The sequence below is a fragment of the Mustela nivalis genome, assembly GCF_964662115.1.
Source record: "Mustela nivalis genome assembly, chromosome: 4".
Taxonomy (NCBI): domain Eukaryota; kingdom Metazoa; phylum Chordata; class Mammalia; order Carnivora; family Mustelidae; genus Mustela; species Mustela nivalis.
This window is the reverse complement of record NC_139023.1, coordinates 35547801-35570257: the sequence shown is the minus strand read 5'-3', so window position 1 is coordinate 35570257 and position 22457 is coordinate 35547801. Positions and strand designations below refer to the sequence as shown.

At 37.0% G+C, this 22457-nt stretch overlaps 2 protein-coding genes across 12 annotated transcripts in view; one reads left to right on the top strand and one right to left on the bottom strand.

Annotated features, from left to right (window-relative positions):
- Positions 1-290: 290 nt before the first annotated feature.
- On the bottom strand, positions 291-21718 carry TLR6 (toll like receptor 6). 11 transcript variants are annotated; one of them, XM_082728870.1, is made up of 5 exons: positions 21210-21718; positions 16642-16734; positions 10973-11037; positions 3635-3808; positions 291-3453 (listed from the first exon to the last, which is right to left on the bottom strand). In XM_082728870.1, the coding sequence occupies exon 5, from the start codon at positions 3382-3384 to the stop codon at positions 1003-1005; it is 2382 nt and encodes a 793-aa protein (XP_082584996.1). In that variant the 5' UTR covers positions 3385-3453; positions 3635-3808; positions 10973-11037; positions 16642-16734; positions 21210-21718; the 3' UTR covers positions 291-1002. The 11 variants fall into 11 exon arrangements, with proteins under 11 accessions (XP_082584996.1, XP_082584999.1, XP_082584998.1 ...); XM_082728873.1 differs by having other exon boundaries at positions 10969-11037; positions 21210-21335; XM_082728872.1 differs by having other exon boundaries at positions 10977-11037; positions 21210-21335.
- Positions 15663-22457, top strand: part of FAM114A1 (family with sequence similarity 114 member A1) — a 91415-nt gene continuing 84620 nt past the window's right edge. Inside the window, exon 1 of the mRNA XM_082728885.1 lies at positions 15663-16066. The gene's annotated coding sequence lies outside the window, so the exon portion shown is untranslated. The remainder of the gene's footprint in view (positions 16067-22457) is intronic.

Below are 22457 nucleotides of genomic sequence, written 5' to 3'. Positions count from 1 at the left end.
AACATCAGTCAACACATATTTTATATGTTATATGTATCATATGTTGTATTGTCACAACAAAATAAACTGGATAAAAAAGGAAAACATTAAGGAAATCACAAGGAAGAGAAAATATATTTATAGTACCACACTGTAAAAAGTCCATGTACGAGTGGAGCCATGCAGTTCAAACCCATGTTGTTCAGGGGTCAACTGTATTTCCCTTTATATACGTAAATTATGAAGTCATGAGTTAACTGGTTAACTACATATTTGTATGATAGGGTCAAAAATTTAATAATATACTCAGATGAACAAAAAAACTTTATTTTCCATAACTGGTCTAATTTTTTCCCAAGCTCCAAAGTTGAACAGGATGACAAAGTTCACTCAGAGGACAGTAAAGCTCCAGAAGATACTCCAAGGACCAGGGTGACTGGGTGGCTCAGTTGGTAAAGTGTCTGACTCTTGATGTTGGCTTGGGTCATGGTCTCAGAGTTGTGGGATTGGACCCCACATTGGGGTCTGTGCTGGGTGTGGACCCTGCTTGGTTTTCTCTATCTCCCTCTCCTTCTGCCCCCACTCTGCTTATGCACTCTCTCTCCCTAGAAATAAATGAAGAAAATAAAGAAAAAAAGATACTCCTAGGGCCACTGTATACACTTTTGAGGTTGACCCTTTCCTTGCTGCCATGAAATCCCATAAATTCCTGTTCACACAGAATCCATTTGTGGCTGAAAGGAGAAGGGAAAGCAAGGGTCCTTCAATGAGCATTTACTCAAGAGTATTTCCATTTGAAACAGAATGGTTGAACCAGAGGACGGAGGTACCTATAATAGGCAAGTTTGAGCAACACCTCGGCCTCCAGCCTTGCCCCCTAGCTTAGTTCAAACAGTTTTCCTTAAGTCTTCTCCAAATGTGTAGAGCTAATAAAGGCACCACCTATACAGCAACCCAAAACCATCATGTTCATCAGAATCCAAGTTAATGATGGTTTTTTTTAAATAGAAGTCCCTGACTTATTCAAGTTTCTGCATCATTTTCAGCAATTAGTGCTAACTTCATATTAAAAGCAGCTCTAATATTAGCCCAGAAAAGACCATGTTTGCTCTTCTCCTTGGGCCATTCCAAGTAAGTCCTCTGTGTCATGAGAGCCCTCAGCTTGTGATACTTGCTAGGAATGCAGTTACGTGGAATGGGTTCCAGCAAGATCAGGATTAAGTTATCAGATCCTTCATGAAAGAGATTATGATGGGCAAAGTAGAGTTCATAATGGCACCACTCACTCTGGACAAAGTTAGGCGACAAAACAAAGATGGACTTGTAACTTTTCTCAATGCAGTTTATGATATTTTCCACGATGCTCTTGCCAGGAACAAAGTTTCTCTCATGGAGACAAATCCTTATACCTTCTTTTTCTAGGCAAGGTACCAGTTCATTCTTCACCCAGGCCGAATCATGTTCACTGTATGAAATAAAAGCATGGAACTGGAGGGTTCTTTGGACTTCTTCTAAAGGTATGTTCCTTGCCCTATGCCGGGTCTGGGTCCACTGACACACCATCCTGAGATACCAGAGCAGATCAAAGTAGATACAGAGGGTGGTCACAGTAGCAGTCAATACCAGCATAGTGACCCCAATGGTAATAAGCAGCAGAGTTGTGTTGCAGGATAACTGAGACACGTGAAAGTCCTTCAGCAGGGTTCCCTTGTAGTTTTCTGGATAGTCACACTTGTAAGAATCAGGCCAACCTTCTATTACTTCATGGGATACTCGGCCTAGACTTTGGACAAATTCTCTTAGTTCACATGTGCATTGGAATGGATTGTTCCCTGCTCTTATGGAACTAATCTTCTGGCAGCTCTGGAAGAAATCAGCTGATGGGTTGGAAATTGAATTAGAGTCAATGATCAGTACAGAAAGGCTGCTAAAAGTACCACAGTCTGGAAGGTGGGCTAAAGAATTGGAAGCAACATTGAGTTCTTGCAAAGCTTCTAGTTTCATGATTGGCTTAGGAATGCTCCTTATTCTGTTATAATGAAGATCAAGCACCTTGACCTTGGGAGGTAAACATCTGAAAACAGCGTCAGTAAGTATATTTGAAGACAAATTTAACACGATTATACTCCCAACCCAAGTGCAGTCTCCATCATGTCTATCATATTCCAAAGAATTCCCACTAACATCCAATATTTCCAAAGATGTCATATGCTTAGTCATGAGACTTACTTTATAAAGGTCTTCTAATTTATTCTTTCGTAAGATAAGTGTTTCCAATCTAACAAGTTGGGAACAATTTTGAAAAATACTATCTGTGAAAAGATTCTGGGTAAAGTTCAAAAACTTAAATGTGTTTGATGGCGGAGGACAAAGCATGTGTATAAAACGTGTATCTGATATGGTTAACATCATAATATTCATCTCAGAAAAAATTGTGTATAACACAGTCTGTGAATAAAGGAAAACCTCATTTTTAACATGCTCTATTTTCAATGCCTTCAGTGTTGTTTTAGAATAATGAAAATTTTCTTTCTCAATTTTTTCAAATATTGTTAAATTATAAATATTAAGATATTCTACAGGTTTGGGCCAAAGAGATTGAAAAATATCAACTAGACATTTCCAAGTTGTTTTCATATGTCTGAGAGTAACATTCAGTAAAGTTGGACCTCTAGTGAGTCCTGATGAAAAGGTAATGAATAGTCCACAATTACTATCATTCAATTTAATATTAGTCAGTTGTAAGCACACTAAACTATTAACTAATATGTTCACTTGGACAGAGAAGAGCTGATTTGGAGGAAAAACAAGGTCAAGTGTTTTTGTATTTAAAATTGGAAGACTTTCTGTTTCATTTGCATAATATCTTTCTAAATCCAGAAGGATATAATTTAGATGCAGATGAGCAATTGGTAGCAGATCTAATTGTCGTAACTTTGTAGCACTTAATCCTAAGAAATGTAGTTGTGTCAGGTTGCCAAATTCCTTACAGATGGGCAGGACATCAAAGTCATTGAATGAGAGGTCTAAATGCTTGAGACTTGTGATAAGATGGCAGGATATATTCTGTAACTGATTGTGAGATAAATCCAAATATTCCAAATTCTGGTTGAACTTGAAAATTCTAAAATCAAGGCACCAGATTCTATTATGAGAAAGTCTCAAAACTTTAAGCCCTGAGAGATAGCTCATGTCAGAGATATGAAGCTCAGATATGTGGTTCTGAGACATATCTAAGATTTTCGTTTTTGGTGGCAGGTTTTTTGGGACATGAGTAAGTTTCATATTTGACATGTCCACGGCAAATTCACTCTCTTCAGAAAATTGGATTATGTTTCCAACTATTAAGATCACAAGGCATACAAAGTGAAAGCTTCCTGTGATTGAGTCTTTGTCTTTGGTCATGATGTTGAAATGGCTATTCCCCAAAGGGTTGTTGCTGTTCTTCAGAGCATCTTGATATGTGTCCAAATTCTAGAAATATAATACACATGAAATATATAAATATTGGATGATGGCTCTCCAACCTCCACTTGCAAAACACAAAATATCAATGATCTTTTCATTCACTGTAAGAGTCATTTCTGTCCACAGAGTTAAGGGTGATGTTTTCCCAGTTATGTAGCTTGTTGGTACCAGGGGAGGCAATACAGACCTTATTATCCAAGAAATATGGTTCTGTGTTTTATCCTGTCTGGGCACTCTCTTAGGGGTCCACTCAGGGGCGTGACTTTGTTTCACCCTCTTCAGAATTTTCTCAGGGCTGGAGTAGGCTGCTCGGTAATGTTTATTGAAAACCTTTAAAGGTAAACATACTAGCCATAGGTACCTAGAACAAGGAATAACAAATGTGACAAATAGCACACAAACCAAAAAGCCAGGGAAGGAAGAGAGATATGGGGGGAAAAGTCTTTGTAACACCCCATGTTTGCCACAAAATGTAAAGAGATACACATATGTCCAGGGCCGTATGGAAGCTCAAAAAAGATAAGAAAATCCTCAAGTTTCATCTCTGACTGACCTTTGACGCTGTGAAGGCAGAGTTGTAAATATCCAGGACAAGCATTGAGGAAATGCATCAACACAGAGCCAATCTACAAAGATCAGAAGTTTTCTTTTATTTTTTCCCTAGGTGTTTAAGAAAATCCCCATCAAAGCACTAACTAGCCAGTAAGCTAATGGAGCAGAGAAGTCAATGGGCACACACAACAAAGAATACAGTCCTTACACAATAGTTTAGAACAGTCACTGAGCAAACAACCAACAACACCCCGCAACATGTAGCAACAACAAACCATGGGAGAGAGAATCTGAGTTACCACCTTGTTATATTTCCAGAGTTACCACATTACAATACTCAAAATGCCTACTTTAAACAATAGAAGGCATGCAAATAAATTAGAAAGTATTATCCATTTACAGAAGAAAAAAAAAAAAGAACAAAGTTAGAGAAGTGACACTACCCAACTTCAAGACTTCTTATAAGTCTACAGTAAACAAGACAGTATGGGATCAGTGAAAGAATGGATGGAGAGATCAATGGACCAGAATAAAGAAGTTAGAAATAGGCCCACACAAATATAGCCATCTGGTCTTTGACAAAGAAGCAGAGGCAATTCCGAAGACAAAAGACCATCTTTCCAACAAATGGTACTGGAACTATATATAAGACATCCACATGCAACAAAAAAAGGTGGGGGGAAGTTGTAACACAGAACTTACACTTTTTCACAAAAATTAACCCCAAATGGATCATAAACCTAAATATAAACTATAAAACTAGAAAGCTTCTAGGGGATAATATAAGAAGAATCTAGCTGACTTTGGGTTTGGAGATGACTTTTTAGATACACTATCAAAAGTAAAATCATGAAAGAAAACATTGTTAAAGTTGGACTTCACTAAAATTAAAATTTTCTACTTTGCAAAAGACACCATTAAGACAACGAAAAGACAGGCCCCTGGCGGGGAGAAAATATTTACACAACACATATCTGATGAAGGACTTGTGTTCAAAATATACAATGAACTCTTAAATTCAGCAATAATAAAATAACAATTTAAAAATGGACCAAAGTTCTGAACAGCGACCTCACCAAATAGCAAATTAGAATATGATATGTTACTCAATATCATATGTCATCGGAAAATTGCAAACTAAAATACTGAGATACCATTATATACCAATGAGAGTGGCCAAAATCCTGAAACACCAAATATTAGTGAGGCTCTGGAGCAATAGGGACTTTCATTCATTGTTGGTGGGACTTCAAAATGGTATAGACACTTTGGAAGACAGTCTGCCAGCTTCTTACAAAAATAAATATACTCTGACCATATTGGGTACATACTCCTAGGTATGTACCCAAATTAATTGAAAATCTAGTCCACAGAAAAAGTGTGCATGTATATTTGAATCCAAATATAAATTACGGATCTTAGTTAGCAATAATATATCAATTATATAATGTAACACACTAATGCAAAATGTAAGAGGAAAAGATGTACACAGTGGAGAAGGGGTATATGAAAACTGCTGGACTATTTGCTCAATTTTTCTATAAAACTAAAACTTCTCTAAAAAAATAGAGTCCATTAATTTTAAAAGAGGAGAAGTATATAGAAATGTAACAAATTCCTGCATATTAATTTTGTATCCTGCAATTTTACTGAATTCGTTTAACAATTCTATTAGCTTTTCTGTGGACTCTTTAGGATTTTCTCCATATACTGTCATGTCATCTGCAAATAGTGAAAATTGTACTTCTTCCTTACCAATTTGGATGCCTTTTATTTCTTTTTCTTGTCTGATTGCTCTGGCTAGGACTTCTGGTACCATGTTGAATAAGACATCCTTGTGAGAATGGACATCCTTGATCCTGATCTTGGAGGCAAAGCTCTCAGTTTTTCACTGTTGAGTATGATGTTAGCTGTGAGTTTTTCAAATAAGGCCTTTATTATGTTGTGGTATGTTCTCTCTAAACCTATTTTATTGAGGGTTTTCTTTGATGAATGAATGTTGTACTTTGTCAGATGTTTTTTCTGCATCATTTGGGTTGATCATGTGGTTTTTATCCTTTCTCTTAATGTGATATATCATGTTGATTGATTTGCAAATATTGAACCACACTTGAATCCCAGAAATAAATCCCACGAGATTGTGTTGAATCATTTTTGTAATAATTTAGTTTGCTAATATTTTGTTGAGAATTTTTGTATCTATTTTTCTTTGATACTGGCTAGAGTTCTCTTTTTCTGTTGTTCCTTTATCTGGTTTTGGTAGCAGGGTAATTCTGGCCTCAGAGAATGAATTTTTGAGCTTTCTTTCCTCTCCTGTTTTTGGAATAGTTTGAGAAGAATAAGTGTTAACTCATCTTTAAATGTTTGATAGGTTTCACCTGTGAAGCTTTCTGGTCCTGGACTTTTGTTTGCAAGATTCTGTCTCATTGCTGGTAATCAGTCTGTACAGATCTTCCACCTCCTTGGTTAAGTTTTTTCCTGGTATTTTATTATTTTTGGTGCAATCATAAATGGGATTTTTTTTCTCTTAATTTCAAACTGAACAACAGGAAAAATGGATAAAATCCATTTGTAACCTTCCAAAACTGAATCTGAGAAATAGAAAATTTGAACAGACTGATTACTAGCAATAAAACTAGATCCATATTAAAAAAAACTCCCGGGGCACCTGGGTGGCTCAGTGAGTTAAAGCCTCTGCCTTCAGCTCAGGTCATGATCCCAGAGTCCTGGGATCGAGCCCCACATTGGGCTCTCTGCTCAGCAGGGAGCCTGCTTCCCTCTCTCTCTCTCTGCCTGCCTCTCTGCCTACTTGTGATCCCTGTCTGTCAAATAAATAAATAAAATCTTTAAAAAAAATAAAAAATAAAAATAAATTGAAAAAACTCCCAAAAAGCAAAAGTCCAGGAACAGATGGTTTCACAGACAAATTCTACCAAACTTTAAAGAAGAATTAATATCTGGTCTTCTCAAACTATTCAAAAAAATAGAAGATGAAGAAAAGCTTCCAAATTCATTCTATGAGGCCAGCATTAACCTAAAACTAAAACCAGAAAAGACACTATCAAAAAAATAGAAAAAGAAGAAGAAGAAGAAGAAGAACTATAAGCCAGTATCTCTGATGAACACAGATGCAAAAATCCTCATTAAAATAAAAGCAAAATTGGGGCGCCTGGGTGGCTCAGTGGGTTAAAGCCTCTGCCTTTAGCTCAGGTCATGATCCCAGGGTCCTGGGATAGAGCCCCACATGGGGCTCTCTGCTCCGTGGAAAGCCTGCTTCCTCCTCTCTCTTTCTGCCTGCCTCTCCACCTACTTGTGATATCTCTCTCTGTCAAATTAAAAAAAAAAAAAAAAAAAAAACTTAAAAAAAATAAAAGCAAAATGAATCTAATAAGATTTTTAAAAATCACTCACCACTCTCAAGTGGGATTTATTCCAGGGATGTAAGTGTGGTTCAGTATTTGCAAAGCAATTAATGTGATATATCACATCAAGAGAAAGGATAAAATTGTATGATCATTTCAATAATGCAGAAAAGCATTGTAGCATCTGTTCATGATAAAAACTCTCAACACCCCTCAAATCTAAGTAGCTTTACATTATATAACGGATAATGAAAAGAGATTTATTTTGTGAATGCAACAACAAAAGACCCTGAATAGCCAAAGCAATCTTGAGAAAGAACAAAGCAGAGGTATCAGTGCCTTAGATTTCAAGATATATTACAAAGCTGTAGTAAGAAAAAAACTGTACTTGCACAAAAATAGACACATAGATGAATAGAACAGAATAGAGAGCCCAGAGCTAAGCCCACATTTATATGGTCGATTCATCTACAATTAAGGAGTCAATACTATACAATGGGGAAAACCAATCTCTTCAAAAAATGGTATTGGGAAAACTGGACTACTTCTTATACCACACAAAAAAATAAAATCAAAATGGATTTTAAAAAATAAAAAAAGGGGGGGGGGGAACTGGGTGGCTCAGTGGGTTAAGCCTCTGCTTTCGGCTCAGGTTATGATCTCAGGGTCCTGGGATCGAGCTCCGAATCTGGACTTCCTGCTCAGCAGGGAGCCTTTTTCCCCTCCCCCCCCTCTCTGCCTCCCTCTCTGCCTGCTTGTAATCTCTGTCTGTCAGATAAATAAATAAAATCTTTAAAAAAAAAAAAACAGGAAAAAAAGAAGAAAAAAAATTAATAGAAATGGTTTCTGAAGAAGCACAGGCATTGACTTAGTAAACAAAGGTTTTAAATCAACTGTCTTAAAAGTTAACAACATGACTATGGTCTCTTTTCATTGGCTTAGAGGATACTTTATTCTCTTTTATTTTTTTTTTTAAAGATTTTATTTATTTATTTGCGAGAGTGAGAGAGAGCATGAGAGGGGAGAATATCAGAGGGAGAAGCAGACTCCCCATGGAGCTGGGAGCCCAATGTGGGACTTGATCCCAGGATTCTGGGATCATGACCTGAGCCAAAGGCAGTTGCCTAACCAACTGAGACACCCAGATGCCCACTTCAGTCTCTTTTAAAAGGCAGTCCTTTATCCCTCCAAAATGTGGTATCACTCAGTTTGATAATCTAAAATTGTACAAAAGGGCAACCAAGAAGCTCTTTCCAGAAACTGTAAGACATTCTCAAGACAGGACACCAGTATTCAGTTTGGCACTAAACTCAGCCATCTGCTGCAGCCAGTGACTTCTCATGGATAAAGTGTTAACAACCCAATTAACTCTTTCTCCAGTGACTAATCTTACCAATGAGTTATTTTCTAGCTCTTTTCTGAAAACCTGACACATGTAGAATGTCCCCTGTGTTACCAGAAAACATTACTTTTTGGTATAAATGACTCTTAAATGGTAAGTAGCGTCCATGTTAAAAGGACTGTGTATGAACTATAAAACAAAGTAAGAGGATGATGCTGTATTTCCTCTCCTACATCTTTCTAAGAAAAGTGGACCAAATGTGGCTTCTTAGGGCTTCTGAATGATTAGATGAGTGTGAGATAAGCTGCTGGTGGTCATTGTGAAGCCATGCATGCAGTTAGCCAGATTTTCAGATCCTTAACCAAGGCATGGCCAAGGCAACATGAGATAACCATTTATCTCATGGGGGGTACCTAGGTGGCTCAGTTGGTTGAGCATCCAGCTCTTCATTCTGGCTCAGGTCATGATCTCAGGATCCTGGGATCGAGGCCCACATTGGACTCCATGCTCAGCAGGGAGTTTGCTTGAGGATTCTCTCTCCCTCTTCCTCTGCCCCTCCTCCTGCTCATGCTCACATGCTCTCTTTCTCAAATAAAAACAAATAAATCTTTTTAAAAAAGGAATGGGGAGGAGGGTGGCTGACAGGTTGGAAGGTCTATCCACCTGTGGCTTGGTGTCTGAATCTCTGTGGTATCTGAAGGACAAATCCTTTTGTGAGGGTAGCAATTGGAATAAAGCCAAGTTTGGACACAAACAAGGAAGAATCCCCTCCTTCCTCCACCTCCATGAACTGGACCTTAGCAAAATCAGTTGTAGCAATGAACCCACTGTTCATGGAGCCATATGAGAAGTTAGATTAAGGTACACCAAACTGGACATTTATGACTGGCTGAGGGGTAGAAGCAGGCACATTAGCCCACAGACACCAGGTTTGTGACTGAGACAAAGCAGCGGAACTATAATTGTGCAAAAGATCAAGCAAGAATCTAGTCCCAGAGACAAAGACCTAACCCTAACTCATGGGTCTATACCATTCCAGCTTTGATCTGTGTGGAAAAGCATTTATGAGCCCCTGCAGGGAGCAAGAGCTAGCAGGACAGGGAGGGTTCCACAGCTGCCTAATTCCCACTGTACCCTCCTAAAAGCAGCAGTTGCAGCTGTGGTGGCCAGAGGGCAGAATCCTGCACCAGAGTGCCCACAATCACACCTGCCTGGAACCACCTACAGGTAGATGTTAGAGGTACTCTTACAGATTGGGAAGATGCAGATGAGATAATGCATATACTCCACCCTTTGTGGTCATGGGAAATTTCTTTAGTCACAGGATCTCATTATTTGACACAATTCCCATAAAAATGGATATGTGCTTTTCCAATTCACACTAGACCAAAAGCCACAAATTGAGAGAGACAGGAATTGGCATTTGATAATCTGAAAACATCAAGTCCCTACAGTTGACATGCTGATAAAACAGGAAAAGAGAGTGAAATATTAAAAAGTACATGTCAGTCTAAAACTGCTGTATGTATGGGATAACAGTTTCCCCAGAACCTATAAAGTCTCACTGTACTACAACAAATTCTAGGCACTGATGTTCATGACACTGTTGTCAAGTGATTGAGAAAAGATTACTTATCTGAAGGGTGGAGGCAGGTACATGAACCCACACATTCCATACTTGAGACTAGAACAAAGGGTTGGATGTGATTTCACTCTACCCTATTCAAGAGCTGATCTGCACAGCTAAACATCTAGAAGTTCTCAGGAGACAAGAGCAGACAGCATTTCTTAATATTGTTAATATTAATATTGTTTCTTGCATAGCAGGAACAACTGAAAGCAGATGTTGACTACTTGTTCAGTTTTATTAACAAAAGGATCCACAGTTCATACCTGAAGATATATTGGAAATAGTAAAACAGTTAAGAGATAAGTAGGGTTTCCATTAACCGTTCTTTGGGAGAGAAAAACTCTTCTGGGCTGGAGAATTTCATTACAAAATGGCATATGGTTGGTTAAAAGTCCCTAGGGACACCCGAGTGGTTTAGTCAGTTGAGCATCCAACTCTTGGTTTCGACTCATACTCAGGTCATGATCTCAGGGTCATGAGATCAAGCCCTGCCTGCGCTCGGCACTCAGCATGGAGTCTGCTTGAGATTCTTTCCCCCTCCTATTCCCACCTGCTCTGATCCTCCCCCCACCCCCCACCGTTCACACACACACACACTCACTCACTCTCTCTAAAATAAATAAATAAGTACGTACATACATACAGTTTTTAAAAGTCCCTCACTGCTCCTCTTCTAGAGCCTCTCCCAGTGTCCACCAAAACACCTAATAAAACACAGAAACTTTTAAAAAACCACCTTGCCAAACTGAACTAAAGCTTAAAATAAATAAATAAATAAATAAAATAAAAAATAAAAAATAAAAAACCACCTTGCCACCAAAAACAAAGAAGGATAGAAAATTAATGGTAGGATCCAAAAACATCTACACCCATAAAAAGGTATCAGGAGCCTTATTAGGGAAAACCTGTCATACTCAAGCTTTGTCTCAGGAAAATAGACTCCTTGACAAATGATGAGAAGGAATTTCATCCCTCCCTCTGTTTGCATATCTCTGTTTGCAGATGTATGATCTTATATGTAGAGAATCTGAATGACTTCATGAAATAAAACTGTTAGAATTATTAAATTTGTTAAGGTTGCCGATTCAAAACCAACAAACAGAATGTTGCATATCTATGTATTAATAACAAACTATCTGAAAAAGAAATGAAAAAATATCCCATTTACAAATTCATCAAAAAGACTAAAATATCTGGGAATAATTTTAACCAAGGAAATGAAAGACCTGTATACTGAAAATTAGAAGACATTGCTGAAAGAAGCTGAAAAAGATACAAACAAATGGAAAGATATCTTGTATTCATGGATCAGAAGAATTATACTGTTAAAAAGTTCACACTACCCAAAGCCATCTATAGATTCAGTGCAATCTTTATTAAAATTCCAATGGCATTTTTCACAGAAGTGGAAAAGAGAATTCTAAAATTCATATGTAATTACAAAAGACTCTAACTTGCAAAGCAATCCTAAGGCAGAACAAAGTTAGAGGCACCACACTACCTGATTTCAAACTATACTACAAAGCTGTAGTAATCAAAACAGTATGTGTTGGCTTAAAAACAGACATGTAGACCAGTAGAACAGAATTGAGAGCCCAGAAGTAAATCCATGTATACACAGTCAACTAATATTTGACAAGGGAATCAAAAATACTTGATAGGGAAAATGTAGTCTCTTCAGTGAATAGAATTGGGAAAACAGGATATGTGCATGTAAAAGAATTGGATCCCTATCTTACCCCACTTTCAAAAAAGCTTATTCCAAATGGATTAAAAACTCAACCAAAAAACCTGAAATCATTAAGTTCCTAGAAGAATATATAAGGGAAAACTCCCTGACATTGGTCTTTGCAATATTTTTTTGGATCTGACACCAAAAACGTAGGCAACAAAACCAAAAATAAACAAATGAAACTACATCAAACTAAAAACATCTGTACAACACAAAAAAACAAGCAGCAAAATGCAAATTCAACCTATAAAATTGGAGAAAATATTTATAAATCATGTTATCTGATAAGGGATTAATATCCAAAGTATATGAGGAACTAAGATAACTCAATAGGAAATATTAAAACTAATATTAATATTAATAAGTTTTTTAAAAGAATTTGGTTAAAAAATGGACAGAAGCCCTGAATAGACATTTTTCCAAAGAACACATATGGATAGCCTATAGTACATCAGAAGATGCTCAAGGTCACTGATCATCAGGGAAATGCAAATCAAAACCACAATGAGCTATCACCTCATACTCATTAGAATGGTTATCAAAAAAAAACCTAGAAAATAACCTGTCTTGACAAGAATGTAGAGAAAAAGGAAACCTTGCACACCACTGAAGGTAAACTGGTGTAGCCATTGTGGCTAACAGTAGTTTCCTCAAAAAATTAAAAAGAGAATTAACATATGATCCAGCAATCCCACTCTGGACATATATCCAAAGGCAATGAAATCACTGTCTCAGAAAATAGTGGATCACCATATTCATTGCAGCATTATTCACAATAGCCAAGACATGAAAACAACCTAAGTGTCCAATGACAGATGAATAGGTAAAGAAAATGTGAGGTACATATAAAATGGAATGCCTTTTGTGACAACATGGATAGAACATGAGGACATTATGCTAAGTGAAATAAATACTGTATGATCTCATTTATATGAGAATCTAAAAAAGCCAAACTGATAGAAACAGAGAATAGAAAGGAGGTTGTCAAGGTCTTGGAGACAGGGGAAGTGAGGAGATGTTGGTCAAAGGGTAAAAGCTTCCAGATATAAGATGAATGAGTTCTGGGGATCTACTGTGCAGCATGTTAACAGTACTGTTTTATATACTTGAGAGTTGCTAAGAGAGCAGATTCTCACAACTGAAAATAAAAGGTACTTATGTGAGGTGTTAGATGTGTTAATTATGTATACCTATTGCAATAGGTATACATAAATATAGATATATAGAGATATATATGTATCAATTATCACATCATAGGTCTTAAATTTATACAAATCAATTATATCTCAATAAATCTGGGGGGAGGAAAAGAACTGAATAAGAGGTAGGGAAGCACTTGAGGGTGGGTGCATATTGCATGTATACACAGTCAACTAATATTTGACAAGGGAATCAAAAATACTTGATAAGGAAAATGTAGTCTCTTCAGTGAATGGAATTGGGAAAACAGGATATGTGCATGTAAAAGAGGAGGGCACATATTGCATGTACTAAGGAGGGCACATATTGCATGGAGCACTGGGTGTTATACGAAAACAATGAATCTTAGAAAACTACGTCAAATACTAATGATGTATTACATGGTGACTAACACAACACATATAACAATACTTGTAAAAGGGCAAAGATAAGAGAACTGGGGGCTGTATTCATCAGGAATTGCAGTTTGTGTATGTAATACTCCATTAGGTGAAAGGATCAGAGAATTGGCAATGAGGATAAGAGAGTCTACTACTTAATACTGGTTCAAAACAAATAGGTCACAATGAAAATACAACAGATAAAGACACGCAATGAATAACTGCATCAAAATTTACAAAGCAGAAATGCTAAAAACACAAGGAGATAGTGATAGTGAAGACGTGTAATGCATTTCTCTGGGCCACAAATAGATCAAGCACATAAGGTAAGCATATGGGGATTTGAATAAAATAAGTAATAAAGGATTTAACAGAGTCTTTGAACCCATGAAAAAAGAATATTAAGTCCCCAGGTTTCATGGAGCATTTGCTAATATTGATTCTTAAGTCAAATAAATTTTTGCCGAAATTTGTAAAGTCATTTTTCAGACTACAAAATAAATTTTTTAAGCCATCTTTTTAAACATTCTAAACATTTTCTGAATCAAGAAAATCACATTTTCAATTACAAACTTTAAAAATTATGAGAGCCCAATTACCAGGTCATAGGGTAGCTCTATTTTAAATTTTTTGAGGAATCTCCACACTGTTTTTCAAAGTGATTCATAGCAGCAATGTTCACAACAGCCAAACTATGGAAAGAGCCAAGATGCCCTTCAACAGACGAATGGATAAAGAAGATGTGGTCCATATATACAATGGAATATTACTCAGCCATCAGAAAGGATGAATACCCAATGTTTGCATCAACATGGATGGGACTGGAGATTATGCTGGGTGAAAGAAGTCAAGCAGAGAAAGTCAATTATCATATGGTTTCACTTACTTGTGGAACATAAGGAGTAACACGGAGTATATTAGGAGAAGGAAAGGAAAAGTGAAGGGGGGTGGGAATCAGAGTGGGAGATGAACCATGAAAGACTGTGGACCCTGAGAGACAAACTGAGGGTTTTAGAGGGGAGGGGATTGGGGTGATGGGTAAGCCTGGTGATGGGTATTAAGGAGGGCACATATTGCATGGAGCACTGGGTGTTATACGTAAACAATGAATCTTAGAAAACTACATCAAATACTAATGATGTATTACATGGTGACTAACACAACACAATAAAAAAATAAAAATAAAATAAAAATTATGAGAAACAACAATGTGGTATGCACAGATTCTAGCCTCCTCCTCTTGCTCTAAATCTCCTAAATGATAGAGGAAATAATAACGCACGTGCATGTATGCACACACACACACACATACAAAGTCAGAAAGAGAAGTCTTTTAGGGAACTGAAAGCAAGAGAAGTCTCTGAAAATCACAAGCAGATGGGACTATGATAGGGCACTAGCTTTTCAAAGATGTCCATCTCCTAATCCCAGAACTTGTAAATATGCCATTACATGGAAAAAGGGAATTCAAGTTGAAGATGAAATTAAACTTGTTAATTTGCTAATCTTAAAATAAGAGGGTTATCCTAGATTATTCAAGTAGAATCAATGTAATTACAAGGGTCCTTAAAAACAGAAGAAGGAGGCAGAAGAGGTCAGTGATGTGATGTGAGAAGGGTTTGAGTTGCCATGAGGAAGGGGCCATGAGCCAAGAAATGCAGGTAGAATTCAGAAACTCAAGAAGGCAAGAAAATGGATTCTACCCTAGAGCCTCCAGAAGGAATGCAGCCTTGTCAACACCTTTATATAAGCCCAACAAGACCTATGTTGTAGTACTAACTTACGTAACTGTAAGATAGTAGATTTTTTTTTGAAGCCACTGAATTGTGGTAATTTGCTGCAACAGCAATATGAAATTAATACACACTAGTTTGGTCCACCCTTCTGACAAACAGACTATGAAAGCAGATCAACAAGCAATTTGACATGGAGTGTCAACCACAATTTGGGTTGCACAATCAAAAAGCATGACACTTACAAAATAAACACCATGATAAAAAGGAACCAAACTCAAGATATAAGAGAAGCTAATACCCATGGAAACAGACATAAAAGAGCAGAATAGTCATTGATAATAGATAGACATCCTCAGTGAGAGAGAAGAATTCTTAAAAGGAATGGAGTTTTACTTTCATGGAAATTAAAAACTTAAAAATTGAAATGGAAAACTCACTGTATGAGTTGAATTACAGAGTGGCAATGCTGATGTGAGAGGATTTGTGAGATGGAAGACCAGGAAGAGAAATTTTCCCAAAACACAGCACAAGAGGCCAAAGTGATGATATATAAAAGAACTACTAACAGACTTGGAAGACAGATCCACCATCTGAATTACCAGAGGACAGACCAATCTCTGAGTCCCCCCACCCCGCAAAAAAAGGACAATAAAAGGGATGCAGGAAGGAATACTCTGCAAAGAAGGTAGGAAAATTTAGTGCTAAATTCCAATTAGTATTGATGATAAAAATTTTAATAACAATGTGGAACTAAAATTGCCAACAATTACAAGGGAGTTAGTAGACAGTGGGGGAGAGGGAGAGAGTAAACTAAAATCATGCTATGATTCTTGCCTGATTAAGGAGAATCTATAGATAGATCCAGTAAATTCAAGATATTGCTAGAAAAATACAAGTCTAAGTATGTATATTATAAATTAAGAGTAATTATGAGAAAAACAAATAAAAGGGACAAATTCCAATCATTTGGTGGTGGGGAGAAGCACAGAATGAAGAAATCCTAATCCATCTAGCTCCTTACTGAAGGAATAATATGCAATGATTAATTAGGGTATTTCTAATACTACAAGAATACTTATTATTACTAGCAAATCTATGACAATAATACATAATAGATAAAAGGAGAAAAACAGATGAACATCTCCACAGATGTTAAAAATTCACTTGTTAAATGCAGCATTAATTTCTGCCTAAAAATACAACTTTAATTAAAGTAGATATTGAAAAGATACTTTGAAAATTTGATGAAAAATATATTACCTAACTTAAACATCCCAGTCCCAAGGCATTTCTGTCAAATTCAAAATCAAGAATGCTCACTGTTATTTAACTGTAGTCTAGATGTTCCAGCCACTATAATTAAGGTGGGGAGAGAGGAGGGGTGAGAGACAGAAATATTAGAATACAGAAAATAAATTGATCACTATTTTCAAATATATGAATGTTAGCTTGGAAAATCCAAGAGAAGTAATGGAAAAACTGTTAAACCAGTAAAAGGGAATGAAAAAGTGGCCAGTACAAAATAAATTATTTTTTGAAAAGGAAATCTAATTTTCCAAAAATAGTGGGTTGTCAAGTAAATTATGGTTATCTCCATATAATTAAATATTACCATTGACCTTTAAAAATGATGAAAAGTTAATTTCATGGGAAATTGCACACCATCTATATGTAAGTGACAAAGGTTTATTTTTAAAATGTACAGCAAAAAGTATGTATAGATACATGTGGGTAAATTAAGATACATATCAAGATATTAAGTAATGATCTCTACATGGTGGGATTATAAGGGAGTTTTATTTTCCTCTTGGCTTATTTTCAACATTGAAAATTAAGAAGAGCACATTGTTGGGGTGCATGGATGGCTCAGTTGGTTAAGAGTCTGAATCCTGGTTTTAGCTCAAGTCATGATCTCAGGGTCATGAGATGGAGCCTCCTATCAGGCTCTACACTGGGTGTGAAGCCTGCATAGGATTCACTCTCTCTCCTTCTGCCCCTCCCCACTGCTTGCACTCACTCTCTCTCCAAAAAAAAATCAATTAATTAAAAACTAATTAAAAATTATAATAATTTAAAAAATAGTTTAAAATCAACTAATTAAAAATCTAAAATTTAAAAATATGTAAAAAAGAAGAGCACATTATTTGCTCAGAAAATATATCAAAGAATTAAAAAGCAATCGTTATTAATAGGAATTACGCCCAATCTCACAAAAGATAAAAACGCTCCCTATGTTTACTGCAGCATTATTTACAAAAGCCAGGATATAGACGCAGCTAAAGTGTCCATCCATAGATGAGTGGATAAAGAAGATATTTATACAGTATTTATACACCTCAACATAATTACACTTGTTATTTGCAATAACGTGGAGGGACCTGTAATGCTAAGTGAAGGAAGTCAGAGAGAGACAAGTACCTTGATCTCACTTATACGTAGGATCTAAAAGACAAAACAAACAACAAAAAGTAGAAAACAGACCCTAAATACAGAGAACAAACAGGTGGTTGCAAGAGGAGAGAGGGGTAGGAAGAATGGGCAAAATGGGGGAAGTGGAGTGGGAGGTACGGGCCTCCAGTTACAGAATGAATATGTCAAGGTGATAAAAGCTACATTGTAGGGAATATAATCGATGTCATTGTCATAGCATCTTATGGTGACAGATGGTAACCACACTTGTGATGAGCACTGCATAACATTTAAACTTGTTGAATCACAAAGTTGCAAACTGATACTAATGTATTAAAGCTAATGTAATGTTGCCTGTCAACCATACTTGATTTTTTAGAAAATGCATATTAGAGAAACCATAAGAGACTCTTAATCTCACAAAACAAACTGAGGGATGGGGGAGGGAGGGAGTGGGAAGGGGGTGGTGGCGTGACGGACGTTGGGGAGGGTATGTGCTGTGAAGTGTATAAACCTGGCGATTCACAGACCTGTACCCTTGGGGCTAATAATACATTATATGTTTATAAAAAATTAAAAAATTATTTTAAAAAATGCATATTAAACAAGCCAGGGCATAACATTTAGATGAATCATGTTCTGGATCTCAGTTTAGACAGACCCAGTAAAGAAGTTACTTGAATAAAAGAGGGAGAAAGAATTTTAAGATGGACCCAGCATTAGATTCTATTAAAAAATAATAAATGTTGGGGCTCAGTGTGTTAAAGCCTCTGCCTTTGGCTCAGGTCATGATCCCAGGGTCCTGGGATGAGCCCCGCATAGGGCTCTCTGCTCAGTGGGGAGCCTGCTTCTCCCTCTCCCTCTGCCTGCCTCTCTGCCTACTTGTGATCTCTGTCTGTCAAATAAATAAATAAAATCTTTAAAAAATAATAATAATAAATGTTCATTTTTGATAAATGCTTTGGCCATGTAGGAAAACGTATATCTTTTAAAGATACAGAATGAAGGTTTTACAGAGGGAATGTTAGGACTTCTATAATTTAAGATATTTAAGCACAAAAAGATAAAGTGATCAAATGGGACTTTTTATTTCTTAAAAATTAAAAAATATATAATTATTTTTACCTACCAAACTGGAAGAATTAAAAACTATAATGGCCAGTATTGGCAGGTGTGACTAAAATAAAAGCTTTTGTTTATTACCAGCAGGAATGAAAAATTAGTACAAACTTTCTGAAGGGCAATTTGTTCACAAACATAAACTCCTTAAGAACATGTTTATCCTTATTTTAGCAATTACACTTCTCAGAATTTTTTCCTAAAGGAATTATCAGAAATACACATAAAAATATTACTCTGAAGGGGGTACCTGGGTGGCTCAGTGGGTTAAGCCTCTGCCTTCGGCTCAGGTCATGATCCCAGGGTCCTGGGATCGAGCCCCACATCGGGCTTTCTGCTCTGCAGGGAGCCTGCTTCCTCCTCTCTCTCCCTACTTGTGATCTCTGTCAGATAAATAAAAAAAAAATCTTTAAAAAAAATATATATTACTCTGAAAATGCTTGTGACATATGAAAAATTGAAAAAAAATGATATTGTCTAGTGTAGAAAACAGTTTAATTAGTTATTGTATACCTATAACATGGAACATCATGCAGCCTCAAATATTATACTTTTGAAGTAATAGAAAATGTTATGTAAATATAATTTATATTTATGTTAAATATAAATTATAAATAACATAATGAACAAAAGATACAAAATCGTGTATGTAGTAGGACTCGAATTTTGTAAAATATGATTAAACCCTGACAAAATATACAAAGCCTTAGGCAAAAGAGAATAGAAAGAAATATATCAAATGCAAACAGTGATTATTTCTGGATCTCTGAATCATAGATATTTCATTCTCTTTCTTATACATTTGCATGTAGTTGCAAAATTTAATTTTGAACATTTTCTTGACTCAAAAGATTTGTCTCAAAATATAGCTAATGTAAACATATTTTATATATATATTTAAAAGATTTTATTTATTTATTTGACACAGAAAGAGAGATCACAAGTAGACAGAGAGGCAGGCAGAGAGAGAAAGGGGGAAGCAGGGTCCCCACTGAGCAGAGAGCCTGATTCCAGGCTGGATCCCAGGACCCTGAGATCATGACCTGAGCCAAAGGCAGAGGCTTAACCCACTGAGCCACCCAGGCGCCCCAACATATTTTATATTTAGAGAAACATGCTTGTATTATTTGGAATTTTGATACATACAGAAAATTTCTTTCACACGATAGTGGATCATTGACACTAGTTAGTGAGATACCCCTCCACTGTGTCTGAGTTTCAGCCACCATGTAAGAAGGTGGACCAGCTGAGAACATCCTACCCGCCTCCCTCTACCCCCCCCCACACAAATATTGCTCCAAGGGTATTTATATCCTCAAGCAGCTCCTACTGTATACACTTAACAAGCCAGCCAGGAGCCTTTCTACTTAAGCAAAATAAAGGAGAAGGGAAAGAGGAAGAAGACGGTCAGAGAGTACATAATTTGTTTTAAAAGGAAGTAAAGAGATCAAAGGTAAACTTTTTTTTTTATTTTTTTCTTTAATGCATCCAATAAGAAGAGGGAGGAAAAAAAAAGACAGATGGACGCTCTATTTCGATGAGGGAGAAACAAAAAAACTCTGGTGGATAGGTTCTATGAACATTAAAACCACGAAAAAGACACGATGAACAAAACATTGAGATAAATGCGAGTCCCTGGTTAAGTCAAGTAAGAAAGAAAGAACGACATCGCTTTATTTGCCCAGGTTTAGGTTAGAGACCTGGAAGAAAGCAGCGCTAGACCCATCCCTGCCACTTCCTGCATTTAACAAATGTTTATTTAATGGCTGTGCCAGGTATCAGGGGCTGGGGATAGAGATAGGAAGAGCGTTGGTGTAATCCCTGCTTTCAGAGTGCTTCATGAGTGACAGATACGAAGGAACCGCTACAGCCCCAGTGATGAGGGGGAGCAAAGGCTCAGGTCTACTAGAAAAACACATAACTTACTAGAAAAACACATACTTCTGCGCAAGGGGCAGAAACTGCGGTCAATGTCCCTGAAAGCAAGCAACGAGAGGGAGAGGTGAGAAATGCAGACAGAAACAGACGAAATGACATCAGTTAGTGTCTTCCCTGAACTATGGCTGCAAGTGCCAGTTCTTTTTAACCTCTCTTCAAGACAGCCGTGAAGACACCCCACTTTTCATGGTTCTTGGAAATGAAAAGGACAGCCGCAACTTTTTTCATAGGACACTGAAACTCATCCGGCAAACATTCCAAAGAAGGTCTACCCCTCTCCTGTGCCATGGTTGGCATTTTCTCGCATACTTGAGGTCCTTCTGCCATATTTTGAACAATCCACAAAAAGCCTGCTCACTTACCGCGGTGTTCCTTTCCTAGGAAAAGAGGAAAGTCCTTTCCAAAACGCAAGGGAAACCGAGCGTTTGACCCAAGGCAGGTCCCTGGTTTAAGCAAAGCGGTGCCACAAAAACGATTTTGTGCCATCTGTTGAGCCTTCCTGGAATTACACCGACATAGGAATTTCCTTGCCAAAGATCACGTGAAAAGTCCATGAGTCAGCCCGATTTTCTGGGCTAAGGAACTCAAACTGTAATCCAGTCTTTAAATTCGTGCGAGCAGACGGTTTGGGATGATTTCAGTGGGAACGAAAAGGTTCCTTCTAAGGGAAGATTTATCTCTGAGAGTATGCAGCCGCTGTGTTGAACCGTCACCAGAGAGAAGCTACTGAATGTGGGGTGTTTCCAGTGATCAACCCAGTTAACATTTCCAAAATAACTGCAACCACCGTTCTCAAGCCATTTGGGAGCATTGCTTCAGCTGGATGAGGTACTTTAAAGTAAAAGAAGAACATTTGTGTGTTGATAAAAAATCAACTTTCACAGAAAGTGTAGTAGTTGATATGTATGTATATAGCCACACCTGGGGGGAAGTTTCATCCTGTTTCCCCACACTCTGACCAACATTTGGTATTATTAGATGCATTAATTCTTTTTTTTTTTTTTTTTTTTTTTTTTTTTTTTACTATTAATCACATTTCTTGGGCTTTCATTGTGTGCTATGCACTGTGTTAATGGCTTTCTATGCCATTGTCACATTTGATGGTAATAATATCCTCGGGGTCCATATGATTGTGCCCATTTTGTAAATGAGGAAACTAAGCCTTAAAGGCTGCAGAATTTACCCAAAGTACACAGCTAGGAAGGACCACTAGATGCATTAATTCTTAATTCTAGGATAATAAATGACAAGATGCTGCAGGACTAAATAAAAATCAATTTTCTAAAGGCTATTTGGAATGATTTTAGAACAATCAACAAAGGTTGCTACAAAAAAAAAGTAACCAGACACTTCAAGCAGCAAGGATATCCAATTCCCAAGGCTTGCCACTTAATCAAAAAGAACTGAACATGGGCACCTGGGTGGCTCAGTGGGTTAAGCCTCTGCCTTCAGCTCTGGCCATGGTCTCAGGGTCCTTGGTTTGAACCCTGCATCAGGCTCTCTGCTCAACAGGGAGCCTGCTTCCCCCTGTCCCTCTGCTTGCCTCTCTACTTGTGATTTCTGTCAAATAAATAAATAAAATCTTAAAAAAAAAAGAACTGAACATATGA